Here is a 25,038-nt window from a genome sequence, read left to right on the forward strand (position 1 = left end):
TTAGGCATAGGAACAGCCAAAATACACATATTGAGTAAACACACCAATCACTTCCAATCTATGTTGAAATGCCGAAGTTGCGTAATGTTGACTGACGACACAAAATCCAATTATTCTAGAGAAGATTCTGAATTGTTGGTTAAATTACAAGTCAAGACTTTATCGCTGTAAGTCACATTTAACAGTATTCATTAACTACATTTAAAAAGAGAAATCTGAACAGGTAGATGGTCTTCCTGCTAGGCTCTAGGCCTGCCGCACCTCCACCGCTGCCTACTGATTAGCTGCAGGGTCATCAGCTGGGGACCACCACTCAGATGTTTCACCCCTTAGCCCAGAACATCTCCTGGTGGCGGGGCGGTAAACAGGGACGTCTCTCTGACACTCCCTGCAGCTAACCTTCTTCAGGAGTTGCTTGCTCCCCATGCCTTGTCTCGCCTTCCCAGCGAGAGCCAAAAGCTTGCCTTCTCCGCCTCCTCCGATATCTCCCTGGTGGCCTTGTGCAGTCTGGCACCCCGTAGCACTAGGTCCTTTAGCAGACGTGTTGTTGAGTCTCCAACAAAGCCTCTGGCGCCCACTTCCCCCGGGTAGAGCCTCGCATTCCATCCACCTTCCCTGCACTCCACAACCAGGTCAACATATTTTGCTCTCTTCCTTTCATGGGCTGCCTTCAACCCCTCTTCCCATGGCACTGTGAGCTCATCCAGCAGTGCTGATTTTTTTCCGGCTGAGGTGCACAGAACCATGTCTGGCTGCAGTGTGGTGCTGCAGATCTCCCTGGGAAAATGTAGCTGCCAGCTCAGGTCCACCCCCATCTCCCACTCCAGCCCTGGTGTCAGGAGCTTGGGTGCTGGTCTCTTGCTGGTATTGGCTGCGGGCTCCCCCTGCCTGAGGAAGTGGATCTGCTGTTTGCCCCCTGCTGGACTCTCGCTGTTTGCCTCTTGCCGTCTTTTCTCCACCAGCTCAGCCAGCTTCCTGAGCACCTGGTCGTGCCGCCATCTGAACCGGCTCTGTGTCAGTGCAGTTTTGCAACCTGACAAACTGTGCTGGAGGGTTTTGCTCAGTCCCAAACCACTGATGGAGGTTGCGAGAACTGGGTAGGGTGTCGTAGGTTGCCCTGATGGTAAATTGGCAATTTCCAAAAGTCTGCCCAGTTGATCGCTCGACTCGCGACACCCCCCATGTTGTCCAGCACCCCTGTTGCCCTTGTGCCATGGTCCGCACTCTGTACTCCTGCTGCATTCTGGTGACCTTAGTCACAACAAGGTCCTTCCTCTCTTTCTTGCTGGCTCTGGACTATAAGGCGGGTGAGTCATGCAATCCGAGGCCTGCCCGCCCTGTCTGGACCCTGCCCACCACCTCCTGGTGTTGCAGTCTGCTCACTGCCTTCTGCACTTCCTCTTCAGCTCTCCATTTCCTTCCAGTCACCACATGGACCTGCATCCCTCACTACCTTGTTGGAGGAGTCCCTTAACTCCATCACCAGCCTTTCCTTCTCTTGTCTGTACCCAAAGGGTGACGGATTTCAGGGGTAGTTGGAGATGTTTGAGGGAGCTTGCAATTGGCAGGAGTGTCCACCAGAGCTGTTGCCTGTGAATTGAATGTTCATTTCTCTATCATAAGCCGTCTCCAAAGGCGTTTCCAAGACTTGGAATTGGAAATGACTTTGGACGCGGTTTATGGTAGAAAAATGAACATTAAATTTACAGGCAACAGCTCTGGTGGACATTCCTGGAGTCAGCATGCCAATTGCACGCTCCCTCAAAAAACCGAGTTAAATCACGAAAGAAATATGACTGTCAACTTTTATTTTCAAGGTCCAGGGTGGGGGAAAAAAGACAAGTGAGGTTTTAAATATGTGGCAATGAAATGCATTTTTATTTTACATTATGTTAATGTGTCAGTGCTCAGATGATCCACCATGTTGTCGCGAGGCATGTCCTGTTCAAAACCTTAAAGGCAAATGCAGGTATGATTCTGCCTTGGACATCATAGTACTGTCATGGAAATTGATTATTTAGAGATGATAGAAAAAACATACTCAAGTAAAACTAAATGACAGAGTTAAAAAAATATATTTAAAATGAGTACAAATCCTTTATCTGTAGAGTAATTGTAATTCATTACTTTCCACCTCTGCCTGATACCAACACAACACTCAGACCATACAAGACCAGAGTCTTAGGGAGTAAATACTTTATTAACATTCTCCATCTGCATCGCTAAATGACCCAATTAAAATCCTACACAGAAACAAAAAAAAATAAAAATAAAATAAGAAACACAAAATTGGTCCTGGGAATCATATCAGGTGCCAGCTGTTACATGGAAGTGTTAATCTGTGTCAAGGCCCATGAATATAAACAAACACATAGAAAAGGCGTATTACTATTTGATCAGCTACATTAGTTAGTGAGGTCCCTTTTTAAGTGAGGTGATCAAAAGCATAGAATACTGAATGGTAACTATGGTGACGGGTTCCAATGTTCTAACGTTCTCCGTGATCGTCGTCGTACAAACCTGTCTTTTTTTCGCGGCCGAAAAACCTAAATATTTTATTTTACACAGTAAAAGTTAAAAAATGGTTAAAACGATTCTTTACTTGTGATGCAACCTCCTCAATCAGAGTTACCCAGAACACCACCGCTTCTTAGAAAACCACAGAGCAGCGTAGAAAACTGAGTTCACCCCAACAGTCTAAAGTATTCGGTTGTTAAGCGTCTTTGAGCCTCGGAAAAGCGCTATACAAATATAATGAATTATTATTATTACTGAGGCATTTCGAAGAGAGCGCCTCAGCCAACTTTGGACCCGGAAACACGTCACGACTTAACAACCGAATAGCGTTGTCTCCTCTCTGCCTTTCCTTCTTCTGCGCTGATGTGAAAGACCTGGACAGGTGAAAGCAGATTCCTTGTAGGCGTTCCTTGTAGGTATCCACCATATTGCTTTTCGCCTGTCCTGTTGTTCTCAGATCAGTGCAGCTGAAGGAGAGGGGAGGACAAGGAGATGAAGCCACTTCAGACTGTTACAGAGAGCCCACTCTGTGGGTTTCTATAGCAACAGCGATCACTTCATTGACATTGTCACAGTGGCCGTGGCACCCTCACCCCTCACACTGTTCTCCTGATCTGTCCCCCCACCCCCCCCTCCCCTCCCCTCCCCTCCCTCAGGCACACATACCACCCCCCCCCCCCTATAATCTATAATATATCAGTTAGCACCCACCCAACCACTATCTACACAATATAAAATACCCTTTTCTCAGAAGCAATATAAAACGGATCTATAGCATCATTTCAATACAAAACCCTTCATTTTGTTAGTTCCTTCATGTGATGTTAATAACACTGAGACAGTCACACACAGTATACAACCGTCCCAACCGTCTAAAGTGACTCCCCTTCCTTCTGTCCTTCTTTTTCCACTGGATGCCAAACAGCTCGAATAGGGTGTCAGCAGGTTCCCAATAAGCCGTTCACCGTGTGACTTCTTTCACCTGTTGTGTTACCCCAAGGAGAGGACGTCACTTTGGACTGTTGGGAAACGCTGCCAAGGGTAAGGGAGAGAGCCCGGGCGACAGGACCGATGATGTGTTCTACAGCAGCGCTACACCGCTACGCTAGCTCTCGTTAGCCTGTGGAGTGTACCGAAGAAGGGAAACTGGCCACCCGGGCTAAAGGACACAAACACCGCAGCTCCCATATTCCTAGTCTGAACATTTCGTACGTGGGGGAGTGGGAGTGAGTTCTGCTCTTTTCAACGTAACACCGCTCCCTTCATCCCTTCACCCTGCTGCAGGTTTCACAGTTCATCACCAGGGGCATGTTCAAGGTGGACGCAGTGATGTGGAACGTCTAGGAGTGAGTAAAAAAGGACCCTTTTTTAAATTATTTTTTTTACTAAGCACCGATTCCAGTTTTACCGTGGAGAGACCTTGAACACACCCCGGCTTAGTCTAACATGGCACACAGGTTTTCCATGAAGAGAAAATCCAGGGAATGCACCGGTTCACCCCCCCATCCCAAAGGGTCCATAAGCACAGCCCCGTTCGTCCTCATTGGCTGGAGCGTTACCGTGACTCATCCTAATTGGTCAGAGACCAAGGAAGTGTGAAGTGGTGAGCGCTGACGCTCCGGGAAGGGGAGGGAAAGGGAGAGAGGGGATGGGATGGGATAGATAATACTGGGTGGGAATACGGAATCCTGCGGCTCCGTTCCAGTACCCCGTTGTTTGCTAGTGGTTACACCGTAGAGAAAGAACATTCCATCCTTCTGTTCTCTATCATTTCAGTCCATTTCCATGCGGGAGGTTCCTTCGATGGGCTTTGTGTGGCATTGTTAGTTCAAAGTTCCCCTTTAGAGCCAGAGCACTTTTGTGGTGGAGACTGGAGTACTGGGAACACTGGGGGAGGGTAGACTACAGTACTGGGGGAGAGGAGAGGAGGGGTACTGGGGGAAGTGCAGGAGACGTCCGTCTAGTCCAGCTGTTGGTCCCGTCCAGCTCTGCTGTCCACAGCCGTCCAGCAAGCCCCTCCCACAACGCGGTCCCCCTGGAAACAACAGACAGTTGACGTTAGAGAACACTAAACCACGTAACACCACCCTGAACCCTCAACAACCAGACCACACTAAACCACATAACACCACATATACGATCATATATCATATGTGGTGTTATCAGATTTGACCACCAGGGGGTAGTAAATACAAATAATACAGCTAAACTCAATAGGGGACAGAGAAAGAGGGAAAAGGAGGGAAAGGAGAGAGAGAGAGAGAGAGAGAGAGAGAGAGAGAGAGAGAGAGAGAGAGAGAGAGAGAGAGAGAGAGAGAGAGAGAGGGGGAGGGAGAAGGGGGATGTTATTGAGGGCAGACAGAGGGGGGTGTTATTGGAATGCAGCTCTCAGTCTGATCCCTTTGAAGTTTACACACCCTGACCTAGCTCCATTAGAAACAGGTGTGTTTGCGTGTGTGTGTGCGTATCTGTGCAACTGTGCGGTATGTGTGTGTATATAAAAAAACATTTTGTGAGGTGTGTGTACATGCTTTGTTTGTATGTACTGTGTACAGTATGTGTGTACATTTTCCGTACTGTGTACTTGGTCTGTGCTTTGTGCGTATGTGTACATCAGTCAATGTGTGTGTTGTGTGTTTGGCTGGTGTGTGTCCACCTGTTCAGTTGATGAGGATGCCAGGAGAGCGCCCGTCCTCCTCTGTGATGTTCCTCAAGTTATTCTCCGCCTCGTCCACAGTACTGAGAACAGACACACACACACACTTAGATTCTCCCCACAAAATATTAGTGTTGTTCCGATACCATTTTTTTATCCCGATACCGATACCTGACCGTGCAGTACTTGCCGATACCGAGTACCGATCCGATACCACGGCGTTTGAAAAAACAAAACAAAAAAACATGTTTTTTGAGCCGCATACTCACCTCGATGTAAAATTATTGCTAACACTTAGTCTGGCACTGCTCAAAACCTTTGTAAAACTCGTAAAGTTTTTGTAAAAATACCGATACCAGCATTTTTGTGCGTATCGGTGGCCATGCCGATACTAGTATCGGTATCGGAACAACACTACAAAATATCACAGAATATTTCTCCAAACCGACAACCATGCATGCATATTTGTGTGTGCGTGTGTGTGCGTCTTACGTCAGGAAGTCTCTGACGTCCTCTACCGTCAGGTCGCCCGTCGTATCGAGGGTGAGGTCAGCGCTGCTGAGGGGGGAGTCCAGGGCGGGGGAGGACAGGGCACTCTGGGAGTCATCACCTAACCCTGGGGGGGGGGGGGGGGGGGGGGGGGGGGAGAGAGAGAGGGGGGGGGGGGTCAGGGTTCAGAGGTCACACAGAGAGTCTCCAGGCTGACTTCCATGTCGTCTAACATACATTCAGTGCAGTAGGCGGAGGGAGGCTGGCGGAGGTAGAAATCGGAGGACGGGAGGCCTCACACGCGTTCACGATGAGCCCCGTCCTCCGATTTCCTACCTCCGCCCAGGTGTGTAGACGCTCCGCCCAGCCTCCCCCTGGTGTGTGTATACGCTCCACCCAGCCTCCCCCTGGTGTGTGTGTAAGCTCCGCCCAGCCTCCCCCTGGTGTGTGTATAAGCTCCGCCCAGCCTCCCCCTGGTGTGTGTGTAAGCTCCGCCCAGCCTCCCCCTGGTGTGTGTGTAAGCTCTGCCCAGCCTCCCCCTGGTGTGTGTATAAGCTCCGCCCAGCCTCCCCCTGGTGTGTGTGTAAGCTCCGCCCAGCCTCCCCCTGGTGTGTGTGTATGCTCCGCCCAGCCTCCCCCTGGTGTGTGTGTATGCTCCGCCCAGCCTCCCCCTGGTGTGTGTGTGTGTATGCTCCGCCCAGCCTCCCCTGGTGTGTGTATATACGCTCTGCCCCTGGTCAGGGGTGCAAACTGGCGATGGTCCAAAAAGGTGACACTTTTTTTTTGCCCGTAGATGGTTAGCTCTATCATTAACAGTGGTCTAACAATGATGCGCGTGTAAGTAGCGATGGCCCTGACCTTAACACCCTCATAATTAATGTAAGCAACCTGTTCTCAAAATAATTATGCGGGTTCCTGCAGGTTTCAACAAGTTACATTTAAGACCTTTATAAGACCACTTTTAATAGATTTTAAGACCTATTGAGCAAGTATTGGTATTAGACTCACATTCGTTGATTATCTTCATTAGCAATGCTGGGTGATCTGTTCTGTTGCATATAGAACAATGATAATGTAAGTTAGCCTACTCTATCAATTTCTTGATTCATTTCCATTGCTTCTCAACACATTAGATATAATAGCATAAATAACAGAATAAACTCACACACTTACTCACACTCACTTACACTGCATAGCCTACATACTGAGATATGGCACACACACACCTCTCACAGGAGGTCCACACACACACACACACACACACACACACACACTATATTTACTAAACCACACATACCGTTGCTACCACTGCAAGTTTGAAGAAATTCTAACTTCACATGCCTACAGTCAAATCGCCTCCTACGGCGATTATCGTATCGAGGCCTCTTGTCTCATCATTTCACGTGGCAAAATATTGGGGTTTTGGGCAGCTTAACCAATGTCACACGAGCAATAAGTGTGCGATAAGTTTTGTTTTATATGTTGTCTCTCATCTGCACGCGTCGTATTCCCACGCAGTGGGTCTGGCGACATTAATACATTTTCCGGTCAGACTTTTTAAATAACAATAAAATCGATTCTACGCAAATCTAAAGCACACAGAAGCCATTAAAAAAATGTAGTTTGAAAGTCTCGCCCTGTGTCTGATCCTGATGTTATAGAAGCAGTGTAGCAGCAGGTTAAAAGCGAGGTAAAGGGGGATGCGAGACAGTCTCGGGCAGCGTTCGTAAATTCGCTCTGCGCACTGGGCTCAACGTCATAAAGGGACCAAGTAATTTGATTGGACAAGAGGCATTCCATGATCAGATTTCCAGAGCGAATTTACGAACGCAGCCTAGCGCAAACCACTCGCCGACTCGTTTTTTTCATAACACGAAACTTGAAGTTGTAAAGTACCCACTCGATATAATAAACAACAGTTTAACAATCACTAAATACTTATAATGATCATCTAATTATGTGTAGTTATGTGTTTCTAGCATGTCGATGTTCTATCAGGTAAATTCGCTAGAACTAACCTCCATACCCTGGTTCAGAAGAAGAAATCAGTCCTTCGTCACTTACATCGTCGTCCTCGAAGAAACTTTTAGGTGGATTGGTTACCCTAGCCTAGATGGCCTTTGTGACATTTCACAATCACAAACATATATGTACAGAAACTCACTAAAGTATTAAACACCGCTAAAATACTGCTTCTCTTCAAATCACTCCATGACACTTTGAGGTCAGTGCATTTGTTTTTTTGGTGAACTACCGTAATAACCCTAAATTGCTAGAGAGTGCAACTTCTGTGCTTTCAGAAACTGTTGGATTTTTTTCGATTGCACATATAGTTCAAGAATTACGATAGTTTGAACGAACCCTGTAAATTCCTGTTGAGAAGTTATCGCAACATAGACATAACTTCTATGTTATTTTATTTGATTACTTCTTATGTTTCTACTTCCATCTTAAGAACTTTTTAAGACGTTTTATTTCAACTGCAGCAGAGTTTAGCAGACAGGAAGATGTTAGCTTGGGCATCATGTGACTTGGATGAGATGAGATGTAGACCCCCCCCCCCCTCCCCAAATATTTTTTTTGCAGATCTGCATGATTCACGTAGGTCACCTATTTTGAGGTAAAAACGGCGAATTTCACCTAAAGGTGACAAGTGCCTGACCCCTCCATGTAACTATGACCAGACACACACACCTGTTAACCCTGACCCCTCCATGTAACCATGACCACACACACACACCTGTTAACCCTGACCCCTCCATGTAACCGCCATGACCACACTCATGGCTCTACAGCAATGTCACTGTTCATTCACCAAACATAACCCTCATCATGTGACCAAACCCCCTAACCCTCATCATGTGACCAAACCCCCTAACCCTCATCATGTGACCAAACCCCCTAACCCTCATCATGTGACCAAAACCCCATAACCCTGATCATGTGACCTAACCCTGATCATGTGTGTGTGTGTGTGTGTGTGTGTGTATACGCACAGTAGCGGCCGTGCTGCATGGAGCCCCAGATGGATACATCATGTCTGGCACCGATCCAGACGCCCTGAGATCTGTTCGTCTGCACACAACGAAACGCTGCTGCGACTGTACGGCGTGTGTGTGTGTGTGTGCGTGTGCGAGCGACTCGGAATTCCGACCCTCGGGGAACGGGTGGAGTGCACGGAGCGAGAGGCCTCTCCGTCGTTTGCGTCGGTGCGCTTTAGCGTTTTAAGCGTGATTCACGGCTAGCTGCTTTACGCTAGGTTCTGCTCTGACCCCCCCGAGCCTCCATGTTTACGGCCGTCAGGACATTAAAAAACGAGTGCGACTCGGGTCTCCATGGCGACCCTTTCATTTCCTGCCCCCCCCTCCCCCCCAGAGAACAGAATGCTGGGCCTTGACGGATGACGGACATTTTTGAGGCGTCTCCGTGGATGCCAGAGAGGCACCCCTGTGTGCTCTCTCTCGCCGTGATTAAAGAGGGAGAGAGGGAGGGAGCGAGAGAGGGAGGGAGAGGGAGGGAGAGAGAGAGAGGGAGGGATAGAGAGAGAGAGAGAGGGAGGGAGAGGGAGGGAGAGAGGGAGGGAGGGAGAGAGGGAGGGAGAGAGGGAAGGAGGGAGAGAGGGAAGGAGGGAGAGGGGGAAGGAGGGAGAGAAAAGAGGGAGGGTGGGAGAGAGAGAAAGAGGGGAAAAAGAGAGCAGGGAGAGGGGGGAGGGAGAAAGAGGCAAAGGAAAATGGGTGGACTAATGGGGCTTTTCCACTAGAGGGCTGACCCGGGTCAGCCCGGGCTGGCCTGCTTCTTTGGCGCTTTTCCATTTGTCGGCCTGGGTCGGGTCGGGTCGGGTCGGGTCGCTTCTTTAGCTACCCATCGTGAGCAGGAACCTTTTTGAGACCCGGAACCTTTTTGCCAGGCTGCGTGTGACGTGTGACGCTGCACACCGTTGATTGGTCAATGAAAATCGTCATCCCATATTCATAGATTTTTTCGCTAACCGCCATCTTTAAATACCACATTCGCTCTTGGAAAATGTCACTACAGTTTCTGTAATAGCTTATTAATAAAGATTAGAAAAATTATGCTGACCATCGTATTATCTTAGTTTAATGTCATTTCAATGCATCATAGAACTTTTATTTACAACAAGCATAACACAAAAATCGCTATTATGCACCGTCTTTGCCCGTGAATAACACCGGCTGTGAAGGAGGTACAAACACAATACTCCTTTGCTAACTTCACCATCGGTATACGGTCATTTTGAGCCCTTAACCACCGCGCTGACACCCCGAGAAGTTATGCTTTTAACCGTAAACTCAATTAACCGGGAGTTCACCCGCTGCTGCTCGCAGCACCGCGCCTGCTGGTTTAAACTCCTGTTGACAGCGGGGGGAGAGAAAAGTTTTAACAGGGAATTCGCTCCGCGCTGTGTCGACCGTGATAGGAGTGTAGGATCGACACCATTCAAATGGTTTTGGATTCCCTGTCCTCTCCCCTATCCGGACACGTTTGAATTGTTATCCTAACCCACGGTAAATCACAGTTATTAACCCGCAAAGGGCACCGTCTTTGCCCGTGAATAACACCGGCTATGGAGGTGGTACAATCACAATACTCCTTTGCTAACTTCACCATCGGTATACGGTCATTTTGAGCCCTGAACCACCGCGCTGACACCCCGAGAAGATATGCTTTTAACCGTAAACTCAATGAACCGGGAGTTCACCCGCTGCTGCTCGCAGCACCGCGCCTGCTGGTTTAAACTCCTGTTGACAGCGGGGGGAGAGAAAAGTTTTAACAGGGAATTCGCTCCGCGCTGTGTCGACCGTGATAGGAGTGTAGGATCGACACCATTCAAATGGTTTTGGATTCCCTGTCCTCTCCCCTATCCGGACACGTTTGAATTGTTATCCTAACCCACGGTAAATCACAGTTATTAACCCGCAAAGGGCACCGTCTTTGCCCGTGAATAACACCGGCTATGGAGGTGGTACAATCACAATACTCCTTTGCTAACTTCACCATCGGTATACGGTCATTTTGAGCCCTGAACCACCGCGCTGACACCCCGAGAAGATATGCTTTTAACCGTAAACTCAATGAACCGGGAGTTCACCCGCTGCTGCTCGCAGCACCGCGCCTGCTGGTTTAAACTCCTGTTGACAGCGGGGGGAGAGAAAAGTTTTAACAGGGAATTCGCTCCGCGCTGTGTCGACCGTGATAGGAGTGTAGGATCGACACCATTCAAATGGTTTTGGATTCCCTGTCCTCTCCCCTATCCGGACACGTTTGAATTGTTATCCTAACCCACGGTAAATCACAGTTATTAACCCGCAAAGGGCACCGTCTTTGCCCGTGAATAACACCGGCTATGGAGGTGGTACAATCACAATACTCCTTTGCTAACTTCACCATCGGTATACGGTCATTTTGAGCCCTGAACCACCGCGCTGACACCACGAGAAGATATGCTTTTAACCGTAAACTCAATGAACCGGGAGTTCACCCGCTGCTGCAAGCGTATCTATAACGAACGCGGAGATTGAATGAGCCCCGCGTCAGTCAGCCTTTCCGTAGAAATACATCGCTCCATTATATATCTAACGTTACATGTTTTAAGGCTGATCTGTGCATGATAGTGCTGCATTATGTTGATCTATTTATATCGATCTATTCTTGCCAATTCCTTATTACCAGTGGAAAGGGGGATGGCTAAAACACTTTGAATGGGATAGATAGGACTTTCCGTTCAATGAAGCATGATACTCGCGAGTTCATCTCGCTTTTCCCCCCGTCGATGTATTAAACAATCTAAGCAATCTAATCAGAGCAGTTGTTATTGTGTAATATTATTGATGGATGTGCCATTTTTGATGGACAGCAGTGAGCGGATGACTTGATGTGAGCATGTATTTGACTAATGCCGATAGTCTTGCTCCGAAACCGGAGCTGTCTACAGCGGATCCAAACTACCGTAATTCATTAACTATATGCCCAATCTAAAAAAATCTAAGAGTTTCTGAAAGCAGAGAAGTTGCACTTTTTGAACAGTTGAACTTTTTTAGGCTTATTACGGTAGTTCACCAACAAAAAAAGCACAGTGTGTCAGGAGAAATAAAAATAGAATTGTGTCGGCATTTCCCTGGTTGCGAGATCTAAACTAGTCTACTAGAACTGAAAGCGGCAAGTTATTACAGGCACTTAACATTACATGTTGTAAGGCTGATCTGTGCACGATAGTGCTGCATTTTGACAATATTCTTATCGCATTTCCCCCCGCTGATCTGTATAGCGGGGGGAATCTTATGACACTGTTATGACGCGTAACTCCGCCTACTATCTCCTGCTCCTCCTACTCGTTCCTGGTCTGTTGTGTATAGTGGAAAACCAGAACTGTTCAAAAGCGTGCCGAAGCGAGCCGAAGCGAGCCGTGCCAAGCCGGGCCGGTCAATGGAAAAGCGCCATAAACAGTTGAGGGTGCAAGAGGTATGTGTGTGTGTGAGTATGTGTGTGTGTGTGTGTGCCCACCCTCGGCCAGTCCCGTCTGATTCTTGTGGGTTCCGTTAGCCTGGGGCGGCGTGGCTGGACAGTCGCTATGGAGACAGAGAGAACGACACCTTAGGACCCTGGTCACATGGTCAGGGGTTTGGTCACATGGTACTCTGTGACTGACATGGTACACATCGTACTCCACCCTTTGCACTACTGCTGTTTACAATGCTACCCTTGTGCATACCGTATTATTGCACATACCTCTTGACATAGCCTCTTTTATACATCTCTACATTACATAAGCTACCGTAACTGTATGTATAGATCGTAGTATGTATAACTGTATAGATCATAACTGTATACACCTCTAAACTACTGTACATGCCATACTGTACCTATCACTGTCATGTTTTTATATCATGTTCTTATATCACTATTTGCACTTCTGGTTAGACGCTAAACTGCAATGACAATAAAGAATGAATCTAATCTAATGGTCAGGGTTATGGGGGTTTGGTCACATAATCAGGGTTAGGTCACATGATCAGGGTTAGGTCACATGATCAGGGTTAGGTCACATGATCAGGGTTAGGTCACATGATCAGGGTTAGGTCACATGATCAGGGTTAGGTCACATGATCAGGGTTAGGTCACATGATCAGGGTTAGGTCACATGATCAGGGTTATGGTCACATGATGAGGGTTAGGGGGTTTGGTCACATGATGAGGGTTAGGGGGTTTGGTCACATGATGAGGGTTATGTTTGGTGAATGAACAGTGACATTGCTGTAGAGCCATGAGTGTGGTCATGGCGGTTACATGGAGGGGTCAGGGTTAACAGGTGTGTGTGTGTGGTCATGGTTACATGGAGGGGTCAGGGTTAACAGGTGTGTGTGTGTGGTCATGGTTACATGGAGGGGTCAGGGTTAACAGGTGTGTGTGTCTGGTCATGGTTACATGGAGGGGTCAGGGTTAACAGGTGTGTGTGTCTGGTCATGGTTACATGGAGGGGTCAGGGTTAACAGGTGTGTGTGTCTGGTCATGGTTACATGGAGGGGTCAGGGTTAACAGGTGTGTGTGTGTGGTCATGGTTACCTGGAAGGGACAGGGTCGAGCGAGCGGTCCACGTCGATGGCACACAGCGGCTCAGTGATGACCTTAGCAGACAGAGAGAACCTCTCGTACTCCGACGGGGAGATCAGATAGAACCCTACAACACACACACACACACACACACACACACACACACACACACACACACACACACACACACACATCAGTACCCTTCAAATACCCTCAAAAACAGCAGACATGTATGTAGCTCTGTCTGTATCTCTCCACTCTGTGAGAGACCGTGTGTGTGTGTGTGTGTGTGTGTGTGTGTGTATGTGTGAACGTGCTCACCCTGTCCGTTCTTGGTGAAGACACAGGACGCGATGCCGCTGATGTCCTCTTTGCGGATGCAGTCGTAGCGGACCTACACACACACGCACACAGAGAGAGAGAGAGAGGAAGGTTTACACACACACACACACACCTGCCTGATATACTAAGGCATGATCTCACACACACACTCATTGCCCCCCCCCCCCCAGGCCCCGACACACACAGTTACACTCATGCCCCCAACCCCGCCCCCCCTCCCCACACACACACACACACGCCCCACCACACACGCACGCTCCCACCCCCCCCCACACACACGCATGCTCCCACCCCCCCCACACACCACACTCATGCTCCCCCACCCCACCGCCCACACACACACACATCCATGCCCCCTTCCCCACCCCCCCACCCCGACACACACACACATCCATACCCCCTTCCCCATCCCCCCCCACCTGTGGTCGTAAGGCGGGGATGTTGAAGAGGTGCAGGTCCCCCAGGTTGGTGAGGCAGACCAGGGTGTGCTCGCTGTAGTCCTCCTGGGCGGCCGAGGCGTACACGCCCAGGGCCACCCGCCGCACACGGCACCCCTCGTGGGCCGTCAGCTTGAACTTGGTCTTGGCGCTCACCTTGGGTAGAGAGAACACCTGGGGGGAGGGAGAGAAGGAGGGAGGGAGGGAGGAGGAGACGCAGGGGGAGGAGGAGAGAGGGAGACAGAGAGAGGGAGACAGAGAGAGGGAGACAGAGAGAGAGAGAGAGACAGAGACAGAGACAGAGAGAGAGAGAGAGAGAGAGAGAGAGAGAGAGAGAGAGAGAGAGAGGGAATCAGTTCTTTGGCATCACGCTTCAAAAGAAGGAAGGACAGTTAAACCCAAAAACCAAACCGAGTTGAAAGTTTATCGCGCCCCTTGTGTGCGTGTGTGTGTGTGTGTGTGTGTGTGTACCTTGAGCTGCTCCTCCGAGGCGATGAGTACTGAGTGGGCGTTGGTCATGTCGGGGGCGGCGGCCAGGTCCTGCGAGGCCTCGTAGGGGTCGGGGAGGGGCTTCCCCCGGCCGTCCAGCACGCTGATGGAGACCACGGGCGCCCGGTGCATCAGCTGGATCTCCTTCCCCAGCACCGCCTCCACACACACGCTGGCCTCCCCCCCTGGGCCCCCGCCTCCGCCTCCCCCTACCCGCTCGCACGTGCGCCCCGAGCCCACCCCCGGCATCTCCAGGGCGTACGCATACACGCTGCCCGAGTTGGTGCCCGCCCACAGGGTAGGACCGTGGTGTGTACCTGTGGGGAGGGGGGGGGGGAGACACACACAGACACACACACACACACACACACACACAGACACAGACAGACAGACAGAGATAGAGAGACACGCACCCACAGACACACACACACACACACACACACTCAATCAATAAATTGAGCCTTGCGGCTTACTGAACACACACCGTTAGGTGGTGTGAGCACACAAGGCAAGGCAAGGCAGGGGCAATTCAAAGTGCTTTACATAACATTATTACAAAATACAGCAAGAGGAGCATAGTAAGAAAATAAAAATGACAATGAATAAAAGCAAATATAAGAAGTAAATAGATAAAACATGTAATAAGACAATAGTTTATGGATAAAAGGCATTGATAGAAGGTTTTTAGCTTAGATTGAAATATGTTTAGGGTTTGGGCCACACAACTCTCTCTCTCGTACACACACACACACGTACCGTCCCGTAGGAAGGTGTCGGCGAAGCAGAGACAGCGGACCACCCCAGACAGAGAGTCGTCGGCAGACCGCGGCTCGATCCTCCTCTGCACCGGCGCCACCTCGCTGTCCTGCTCCGCTAACGCCGCGTTCGCCTCCTGGACCTACGCACACACACACACACACACACACACACACACAGGATATGACATCACATAGTCTCACACACACTCCTTGGATGAGTTCACAGAAACATTGGCGATCCGAATAAAAAAGGGATTGGAAGTGTGTGTTTACAAGGCAGGTACGTGTGTGTGTGTGCGTGTGTGTCACCTTGCTGGTGGGCGTGGTGATGGGGCGTTTCTTCCCAGACACCCTGCTCTTGCGGATGCGTCTGAAGCTCTGGCGGAGGGACTTCTTCAGGGACTTGACCCGGGACAGAGGACCCTCCATGGCCAGGGAGTCGTTAGGGTGCAGTGTACACCTGGGGGACAGGGACACCGTCAGAGGCTGTGTGTGTGTGTGTGTGTGTGTGTGTGGAGAAAGGATCATCCATAGCCAACCAGTCCTTTGAGACACAAAATTGCAGAGTGTGTGTGTGTATATATATACAGTATATATGTATGTGTGTGTGTATATGTATGTATGTATGTATGTGTGTGTGTGTGTGTGTGTGTGTGTGTGTGTGTGTGTGTGTGTGTGCGCATGTATGGAGAAAAGATCTTCTATAGCCAACCAGTCCTTTGAGACACAGAATTGTAACATCTGAGTGTGTGTGTGCGCGTGTGTACCTGGCCAGCACGGCGTTGCGTCTGTGGTAGTCGAACAGGCCGAAGCCGTGGCTCGTCCCGAAGGCGATCAGGTTCCACTCTGCGTGCAGCGTCACGGCGGTGACGGAGGCGGGGGGCAGGCACTGGACCAGCACCGAGGGCTGGAAGCCCGGGGGGAAGGGGGCGGGCCGGGAGCGGGGCTCCAGCCGGTCGTGGCCCTTCCAGGTGAAGCCCTCGCGGTCCTGCAGCAGGTCCACCACCGACACGTCCACCGTGTGATCCGACCGCTCGTCACTCAGGGTCATCACTATCACCTGGACACAGACAGATAGGGTCACTATCACCTAGAGACAGACAGACAGACACACCATCACCTGGAGACAGACAGACAGGGTCATCACTATCACCTGGAGACAGACAGACAGACAGGGTCATCACTATCACCTGGAGACAGACAGACAGACAGACAAGGTCATCACTATCATCTGGAGGGAGAGAGAGCGAGAGAGAGAGCGAGAGAGAGACACTCAAATTGAGAGAGAGAGACAGGGTCATCACTATCACCTGGAGAAACAGAGAGAGAGAGACAGGGTCATCACTATCACCTGCAGAGAGAGAGACAGGGTCATCACTATCACCTGCAGAGAGAGAGAGAGAAATGGAGACACGCGCACACACAGATACACACACAGAGAGAGACACACACACACACACACACACACACACACACACACACACAGAGACACCCACCTGTCCAGCCGTTCCCGCCACCACCAGCTTGCTGCTGTATTTACACATACTGATCTTCTGGATGCCCAGCCTGGGGTCATCACTGTACGGGTCAAAACAGCCCACCTAAAATACACACACACACACAAAATAGGAATTACCGGTACGTCTCACACACACACACACGCACATTAACAAACAATCATAACAAACATGAACTACACACACCCTCGCAATTACTTTGTCAGAGAGGTATGCAGAGTTGGGACTGGGAGTGCTTACCCTGCAGGACTGGGCTGTTGTGGAACCACAGAGTGTAATTATATCAACCAGCTACACCATAGCAGCACAACACTGGCCCCGGCCCTACTATCTGTCTCACTGACAGCATCTCCCTCTGACAACCCCCTCACAAAGCACGGAATGCCAGCTCGCTCGCTCCCTCCCTCCCCCCACCCCCCTTTCTCACACTCACACACACACACACACACACACACACACACACACACACACACACACACAATGTGAGGTGAGAGAGACTCTCCAGTCAGAGACGGTAGTAGGAATGGACACCGTCCCATCTTACTACTGGCTGCCAGGACGGCCACGCCTCCCTCTCACACACACCCACACACAGCAGGAATTCCAAAAGAATCCTCTGGTATGGGAATTCTGTCCCAGGAAAAAACAGGCGGAGCCTAGGACTAGGCACATGCACACACACACACACACACACACACACACACACACACACACACATGACAATGAATAAATAGAAAAAGTAAATAGATAAAACATTCAATAAGACAATAGTTTATGGATAAAAGACATTGATAGAAGGTTTTTAAGCTTGGATTGAAATATTTGTAGGGTTTGATTTCTTTCAAACACACACAACTCTCTCTCGTACACACACACGTCTGGTTTTCATTACAGAGAGAAAAAAGAAAAAAGAAAAAAGGAAAGCCTCCTCGTCTCACATGAAGGCTGCATTCCAGAACACGGAGCTCCGTTTCCCCGGGTAACAGAGGAAAAGGTAGAGGGAGGAGAGAAAGAGGGGGCAGAGAGAAGGAGAAGAGAGAGGGAGGAGAGAGAAAGAGGTAGCGGAGAGGGAGAGGAGAGGAGAGGAAGGGGGGGGGGGGGGGGGTAAGAAAGAATAAAATGATGTGGGACAATGGAGAGAATGAGAGCAAAGGGAGAGAGAGAGAGAGAGAGAGAGAGAGAGAGAGAGAGAGGGAAGGAGGAGAGAAAGAGAGTGACACACAGTCACACAGACCTCTGGGTCAGACAGAGACAGAAGGAGAACATGACTGTGTAGAACGTTGGAGAGCCACCAGAGAACAGAACACCCAGAGTCCAATATCTCTGTTCTGGACCGGCTGTAACACCCCTGCTTAGTGCTGACGTGAGTCCCACCCCCCCTGAGCTCTGGGAACACTCCTACTGATGGTGAACATTACTGGACACCCCCCCGCCCCCCCCCCCCCACCCAAAAAAAGAAAAGTCATTAAAAGGCCTTTAGATAGCAGTTGGGGGTTCACTCGCAATGTTTACACACAAGAATAGGGTATGTCTGTCTGTCTGGATGTCTTGCCTGTCTGTCTCACACACAGCCGCAATCTGTCTGTAGGTCTGTTCTAACCTTCCTGAAGGGGGGCCACTCCTCTTCCTGCTGTGCATCGGGGTCGTTGCAAGGGTCCTGGGGGTCGTCGATAGGGTCGCAGTCCGTGTGGAAGACGCTGGCCGTGCTCAGCTTGTACAGGGGGGTCAGAGCCACGCCCGAGGCGTCCCAGAAACGCACCGTGCCGTCTTCGTGCCTGCACACACACACACACACACACACACACACACACACACACACACACACACACACGCACACACACACACAAAGGTGAAATCAATCTGTTTGTGTGTGTATGTGTCTGTATACAGTCATGTGAAAAAATTAGGACACCCCAGGAAATATTTTCTTATGATTAAGATCCAGGCTTTGACTTGGCCATTCCAGAACTCTCCATTTCTTTCTTTTGAGTCATTCCTTGGTGGATTTACTGGAATGTTCTGGGTCATTGTCATGGACTTGCTAGGACGGCCTAACCTGGCTATGTTGGCAGTTGTTTTAAATGTTCTCCACTTGTAAATTATTTTCCGGACAGTGGAATGTCTGATTTCTAATTGTTTGGAAATCTTTTTAAATCCCTTCCCAGACTCATACACATTTACAACCTTCTTTCTGAAGGCCTCAGAGAGCTGTTTTGATGTCACCATGGTGATAAAACTCAATTCAACAATCAAGAGCAAACCAAACTAAATGTCAGAGGTTTAAATAAAACAGGCTTCTCCTAAATCCTCTCTAACAATGTTCTAACCATTTGTACCTGATGTGGCACACTTGATTCTAATTTTAGGCATTTTAATTAGTAATAAGTCCTAACTTTTTCCTCCCAAGAAAATTGCATTTCTATTAAATTACACATTTTCCTAATAATTTTTATTTGTTTAGTTATATTACCTCCATCTCTCAATATTGTTAAAATGCAGATCAAATGTCCATATGTTAAAATATGACAAAGACAAAGGTTTTCATGGGGTGTCCTATCTTTTTCTATATATATATATCAGTGTTTCCCCTAGGTTTGCTGCCTTGGGGGGGTGGCATGGACCGTGGCATGGACCCTCCCCCCCAGGGGGTAAGACCCTGCGACATACCAGCGTCATGTCCAGGGGGTGTACTAACTTGTACATTAAGCCGCCTCACGCTACGGAAACAGGAGATAGGCTCCTGCCCTATGGGCCGTTAGGCTCGAGAACCATCGGTTCTCAAGGCTACTTACTTATGTGGTCTTGACTACCTGTCCACTTTCTCACCTGGTTCTTGCTCTCTCTCTCTCTCTCTGGTGCACCATCCTGCTCTCTCTCCTTCTCTCCCTCTCTATCCTCCTCTCTCCCTCTTTTGCAGTCAACCAAAGGCGAACATAACAACCAGAGTATTTATAATCTAATAAGAGGTATACATTGATCCATATCAATTTATAACATAATTATAATTGAATATTGGATTGCTGTGGGCAATGCAGTCAGATAATGTCATTTTGACTTTACTCTCTCACCTGAAAAAAAAGCGTATGTCCAACTATAAAAACAGACATTTCCAATGCTTCAATCCACTGTCCATGTACTGTACATATGCCATTATGGTATTACCATAAAGCCCAATTCTAGCAGAATAAGAAAGATAGTATATCTACTTTAAGTAAAATAATAAAGTGCATCCAGTTAGCTCTTTAGCTGGCATGTGTGCAGCAGACTAGCTCATCTCATCACCTCTGAGCTAGCTAGTTAGCTTGCTAGTTCTTTGACACTATTTTACACTTTCTAGTCACAATAATAACGACCAATTTGAACCAACTTGCTCTGTTAGAACACTCAGCAATTATATTTGCTAACGTTTCAACTTGCTTACTTTCTGCAGACATCTCACCCTGCAAAAACTCTCGCGTCGCGCGCGCACAATCTTGTACGCGAGTGTGTCCAGCGCGAAGCGAAGTGTGGAGATAGGTTTGGCTACGCGAGACTACTGGCGGACTAATGTTACCAACGAGCCCATGGGCTTGCCACTCGCCAGATTCGGGTTGGGTGCATTTAAAAAAAGCGGATATTTTAGCCTGCTTGTCAGATGTTTGGTGTCTACGTCCGTAATAATTCCTCTTTCTTGGGGAGGCGGGGGGTTCCGTTGGGGGGGCGGCCCGCCCCCCCAAGGCAATGGTAGGGGAAACACTGTATATATATATATACACACACACACACAAACTGTATATATATATATTAATAACAAACTTAACTCTATATATAACACACTTACCCAGTCAGCAGCAGCTCCTGTTGTTTTGGTGTTGGTGCTAGATTCTTCCCTCCACATATTGGCCAACTCTACACACACACACACACATACACACACACACACACACACACACACACACACACACACAATGAATATGGCCTGATACCTACCATCTGTCTGTGTGTCCGACACACACACGCACACACGTCTGCCAACGCTCAGCCTCACATGGGCAGGATAGTATATTATGATATATGAGCAGGGCTGCCAAGTCTCACGCAATCACCGTGAGACTCACGCATTTCAACCAGTTCTCACGCTCTCACGCCGCATCTCTATTTCTCACGGCTCATATATCTCTCTCATATTATTATTATTTTTTTTATTTTTTTTTACGGGACTTTTATTTTTGAAATTCCTTGAAAGAAAGCTACCGGACATGAGTTTCGTGGCATCTTTCTGCACGCGCGTTAACTTGAGTCTGCAATCGAAGTGGCAGGCGAGCGCTGATGGAAGAACCTGTGTTCACGCGAGCTGCAAGAACGTAGCAAGCAGGGTTGCCAGATTGGGCTACTTTTGGTCACACTGGACGGGTGGATTCGGCAGCTTTTAGACCGGTTGGGCTGGACATTGTCAATTCCATCTGGCAACCGTGGTAGCAAAATATGTGCATACATTACAACATCGTATCTGGTAGCCTACTGGACTGGGTTGCACCAATATGGCGTAAGTCATTACTAAATGCAGGCATTTAGTAGTTACTAAACCCCTAGTTGTTACTAGTTAGTTTCAAACTAGTTGTTTACTAATTTCGGTTGCACCACACCAATCTTTTGCCAATCTTAGCTAGTAAATACTCAGTTTTGGTAACTGTTTTTTGTTTCTCTACTGTAACATAACCAGGTACATTAATAATAATAATTATTATTAATAATTACAATTTACAATACAAATACAACAATTGGGGGTCCCTCCAAAATCACCCACCAAGCCCTCATTCTGACCCAGGAAAAACCCTGGTATGTACTGTATAACATGATAGCCATCTATGAGCAATGCACTGTATATAAGATGATGACCACGGGTCTTTCTGCTGCTGACCAAGGGGCTGAGTCCTGTTGATGGGGCCAATTTTTCTTTTAGAGTCTGTAGGCTACTGTATTTGTTTATTAAGATTTCATAAATATGATATATTGTCTGATTTTTTTTCTTGTTTTATAAAATGTTATTATTTATTATTTTCATTTCTTGTGCTGGTTTATTATGAACAACATGTAAAATTGCAGGAAACTAGCACAAGCAATTGGGTGGGAGAGAGGGGCCGCCGCTGCCAAAACGTGTACAGTTTTGGGTCGCTCCACCGCCAAAAAATCTCACTCCAAACTTTTGGTGAAACTTGGCAGCCCTGTATATGAGGATGCCAGCCGTCAGTGAGTGTGTGTGTGTGTGTGTGTGTGTTGGCTAAGCCCCCATCTGCCTCTGATCAAACAGTTGGTCTTGGCTGCAGGGCCTTTACCCGCCTACACCTGCCGCTGAAGCTAACACACTGATGCTAAGCTACTGAAGCTAACACACTGATGCTAAGCTACTGAAGCTAACACACTGATGCTAAGCTACTGAAGCTAACTCACTGATGCTAAGCTAGCGAAGCTAACACACTGATGCTAAGCTACTGAAGCTGACACACTGATGCTAAGCTACTGAAGCTAACACCAGAGCTGCCAAGTCTCACGCTTTGGCCGTGAGACACACGCATATCAACCAGTTCTCACACTCACACGCCACACCTCAAATTTCTCACACCGAGAAATAACAATTGTTTTGCGGGACTTTTATTTTTGAAATTCCTTGAAAGAAAGCTACCGGACATGAGTTTCGTGGTATCTTTCTGCACGCACGTTAACTTGAGTCTGCAATCGAAGCGGGAGGTGATCTTTATCTCCCTATTGCAGAAAGCTGCTGTAAAACACTAGGTTAGACCTTTCCCTGCACATGAATAATTAACCAAGCTATCTTGCATATGAGCAATGCACTGTATATAAGATGATGACCATGGGTCTTTCTGCTGCTGACCATGGGGCTGAGTCCTGTTGATGGGGCCCAATTTTCTTTTAGACTCTGTAGGCTACTGTATTTGTTTATTAACATTTCATAAATATGATATATTGTCTGAATTAGTCTTGTTTTATCAAATGTTCCAATTATTTTCATTTCTTATGCTGGTTTATTATGAACAATTGCACGAAACTAGCGCAAATAATTGAGTGGGAGAGAGGAGCCGCCGCTGCCAAAACGTGCACAGTTTTGGGTCGCTCCACCGCCAAAAAAAGCTAAGCTACTGGATGAGAACTAACGAACCTGCTGCCCAATACATGACTGACTGACTCTCTCTCTCTCACTCACTCACTCACTCACTCACTCACTCACTGTGGGTGCGCGTGGTTGTGTTTGTGTCTCCCTACGTGCGTCCCTCACCCCGTGCGTGTGCTGCCGGCCCTGGCCCCTCCCCGCGGCCAGCAGCCTCTCCCAGAGCTTGGGGGGCACGGCGGCCACGTGGCAGGAGCAGGTGATGGCCGAGGAGTGCAGCGGCGCCAGGTAGGGTGTAGGCAGGACGGGCCACCCGCTGGTCCGCAGGTCCACCACCACCAGCTCCTCCTCCAGCAGGACCACCAACGCCGAGGGCTCGTCAAACTCTACACACACACACACACGTTATGTTATAGCACAGATTTTTTTTAATACAGCACGATATCTACCATTGTTCTGTTTGACACTGACCTGTCACACACCTGTGTGTGTGTGTGTGTGTGTGTGTGCGCCTCACCGTTCTCTTGGTCCACACAGTGTATAGTGAAGAAGTCGATGACCCTGGAGGTGAAGTCCAGGGTGACGTGTTGGCGGTCCTGCTGGACAGTCAGACAGTGGCGGTCCCCGTAGCTGGCCCGCGGCATCCCCCCGCTGTACAACACCACCGGAGACCTGGGGGGGGGGGGGGGGGGGAGACGGGAGGGAGAGAGACAGGGTGAGGAGTGAGGGGGAGGGGAGGGTGAGAGAGACAGGAGAGAAAGAGAGGGAGATGAGTGAGGGGGAGGGGAGGGGGAGAGAGATGGGAGGGAGAGAGAGACAGGGCGAGGAGTGAGGGGGAGAGAGACAGGAAAGAGAGAGAGAGAGAGAGAGAGAGATAGACACAGGGAGAGGAGTGGGGTGATGAGAGAGAGAGAGGACAGTGAGTGTACATGTTCCAGACAGCAGTAAGGCCCTCTGGGTCATCCAGCCACTACTCACCCTGACTGGGTGGTCCTCCATAGGATCTTGTTGATGGCTTTACACGGGAACGGCCCTGAGAGTGACACACACACACACACACACACACACACACACACACACACACACACACACACACACAAGAATGGTTTTAGGACTAAGTTAATATACAGACACCTGTAATACAAGAACATGCATACTTGGGATATGCTATGTGTGTGTGTGTGTGTGTGTGTGTGTGTGTGTGTGTGTGTGTGTGTGCGCGCGTGCGTCTCACCGTATGGGATGGTGGATGACACAGGCTGGTGAGTGTAGGGGCTACCGCTGGTAACATTCCACACCGAGTAACCCCCGTCGCTATGGGAACTGACCAAAGAGTTACCGGAACGTTCCCAAACCAGGCTCTCCAGTTGCTGTAGAGGGGCAAACACACACACACACACACACACACACACACTCTTGACTTTTATTGACGTCTCTTTGGTCCTCTTGTTGACAAACACCAATAGCAAACTCCAACTGCAAATGCAAAGCCTAGAATCAATACTACTCATTGACAGCTCTCTAATGTCTGCACAAATGATGTGACGAAACACACCTGATTTACCAGAAACACCTGTCAAGTACAGTTGGCCAGTTTTACGGTTTAAACCGTAAATCGCAGTCTAAAAAAATAGCAACCTGTTTTTGTCAATACTGTCATGAATTGCTATGTATAATAAACGCCTTAAGAGTGTTTGTCCAGCAACTGTCTGTGTGGTTGAAGATGCTATGAAAGTGATGACCGAACTTTTGGTAAACAATGTCATTTGTCAACTTAATAACTTCACGTCAAAAAAGTCCCTCCACTTCCTCTTCCCTTCGCACGCGACTTCCAGTCAGTCCATATCACCCGTCTGTTTAGTCAACTGTCAACAAACTTTGACACTTAACATTATAGCTACGTTCTGTACGCTGTAATTCTCGCCCATCTACGAGTGACATTGGATTACTATTTTGTCTTGTTGTTTTTTCATTCAACTTTTTACACCTAAGGAGGTAAAAGGTGAACTATACCAAACTTGAAGCAAAGGAGACGGACAATGTGACTTAACACAGGTGACTTAACACATGTGCGTGAAAATGTTCTATAAAGAGGTGTTGCTTTATATAGCAATACCGGTGACGGTATATCTAACGGTAATGACCGAGGCAAACAACA

The 25,038-nt window shown here is 48.6% G+C and overlaps 1 protein-coding gene across 1 annotated transcript in view; it reads right to left on the reverse strand.

Moving 5' to 3' along the window:
- Positions 1–3,430: 3,430 nt before the first annotated feature.
- Positions 3,431–25,038, reverse strand: part of llgl1 (LLGL scribble cell polarity complex component 1) — a 39,769-nt gene continuing 18,161 nt past the window's right edge. Inside the window, exons 7-24 of the mRNA XM_080524046.1 lie at positions 24,115–24,250; positions 23,859–23,913; positions 23,398–23,552; positions 23,049–23,266; positions 20,595–20,662; positions 18,375–18,549; positions 16,754–16,858; positions 16,025–16,317; positions 15,567–15,717; positions 15,256–15,397; positions 14,482–14,816; positions 13,993–14,184; positions 13,553–13,625; positions 13,244–13,358; positions 12,185–12,249; positions 5,666–5,789; positions 5,174–5,256; positions 3,431–4,552 (exon numbers count right to left, since the gene is read on the reverse strand). Of these exons, the coding sequence (XP_080380172.1) occupies positions 5,178–5,256; positions 5,666–5,789; positions 12,185–12,249; positions 13,244–13,358; positions 13,553–13,625; positions 13,993–14,184; positions 14,482–14,816; positions 15,256–15,397; positions 15,567–15,717; positions 16,025–16,317; positions 16,754–16,858; positions 18,375–18,549; positions 20,595–20,662; positions 23,049–23,266; positions 23,398–23,552; positions 23,859–23,913; positions 24,115–24,250 (2,481 nt within the window). The 3' untranslated portion in view covers positions 3,431–4,552; positions 5,174–5,177. The remainder of the gene's footprint in view (positions 4,553–5,173; positions 5,257–5,665; positions 5,790–12,184; positions 12,250–13,243; positions 13,359–13,552; positions 13,626–13,992; positions 14,185–14,481; positions 14,817–15,255; positions 15,398–15,566; positions 15,718–16,024; positions 16,318–16,753; positions 16,859–18,374; positions 18,550–20,594; positions 20,663–23,048; positions 23,267–23,397; positions 23,553–23,858; positions 23,914–24,114; positions 24,251–25,038) is intronic.

The sequence above is a fragment of the Nansenia antarctica genome (assembly GCF_963989245.1).
Source record: "Nansenia antarctica genome assembly, chromosome: 2".
Taxonomy (NCBI): Eukaryota; Metazoa; Chordata; class Actinopteri; order Argentiniformes; family Microstomatidae; genus Nansenia; species Nansenia antarctica.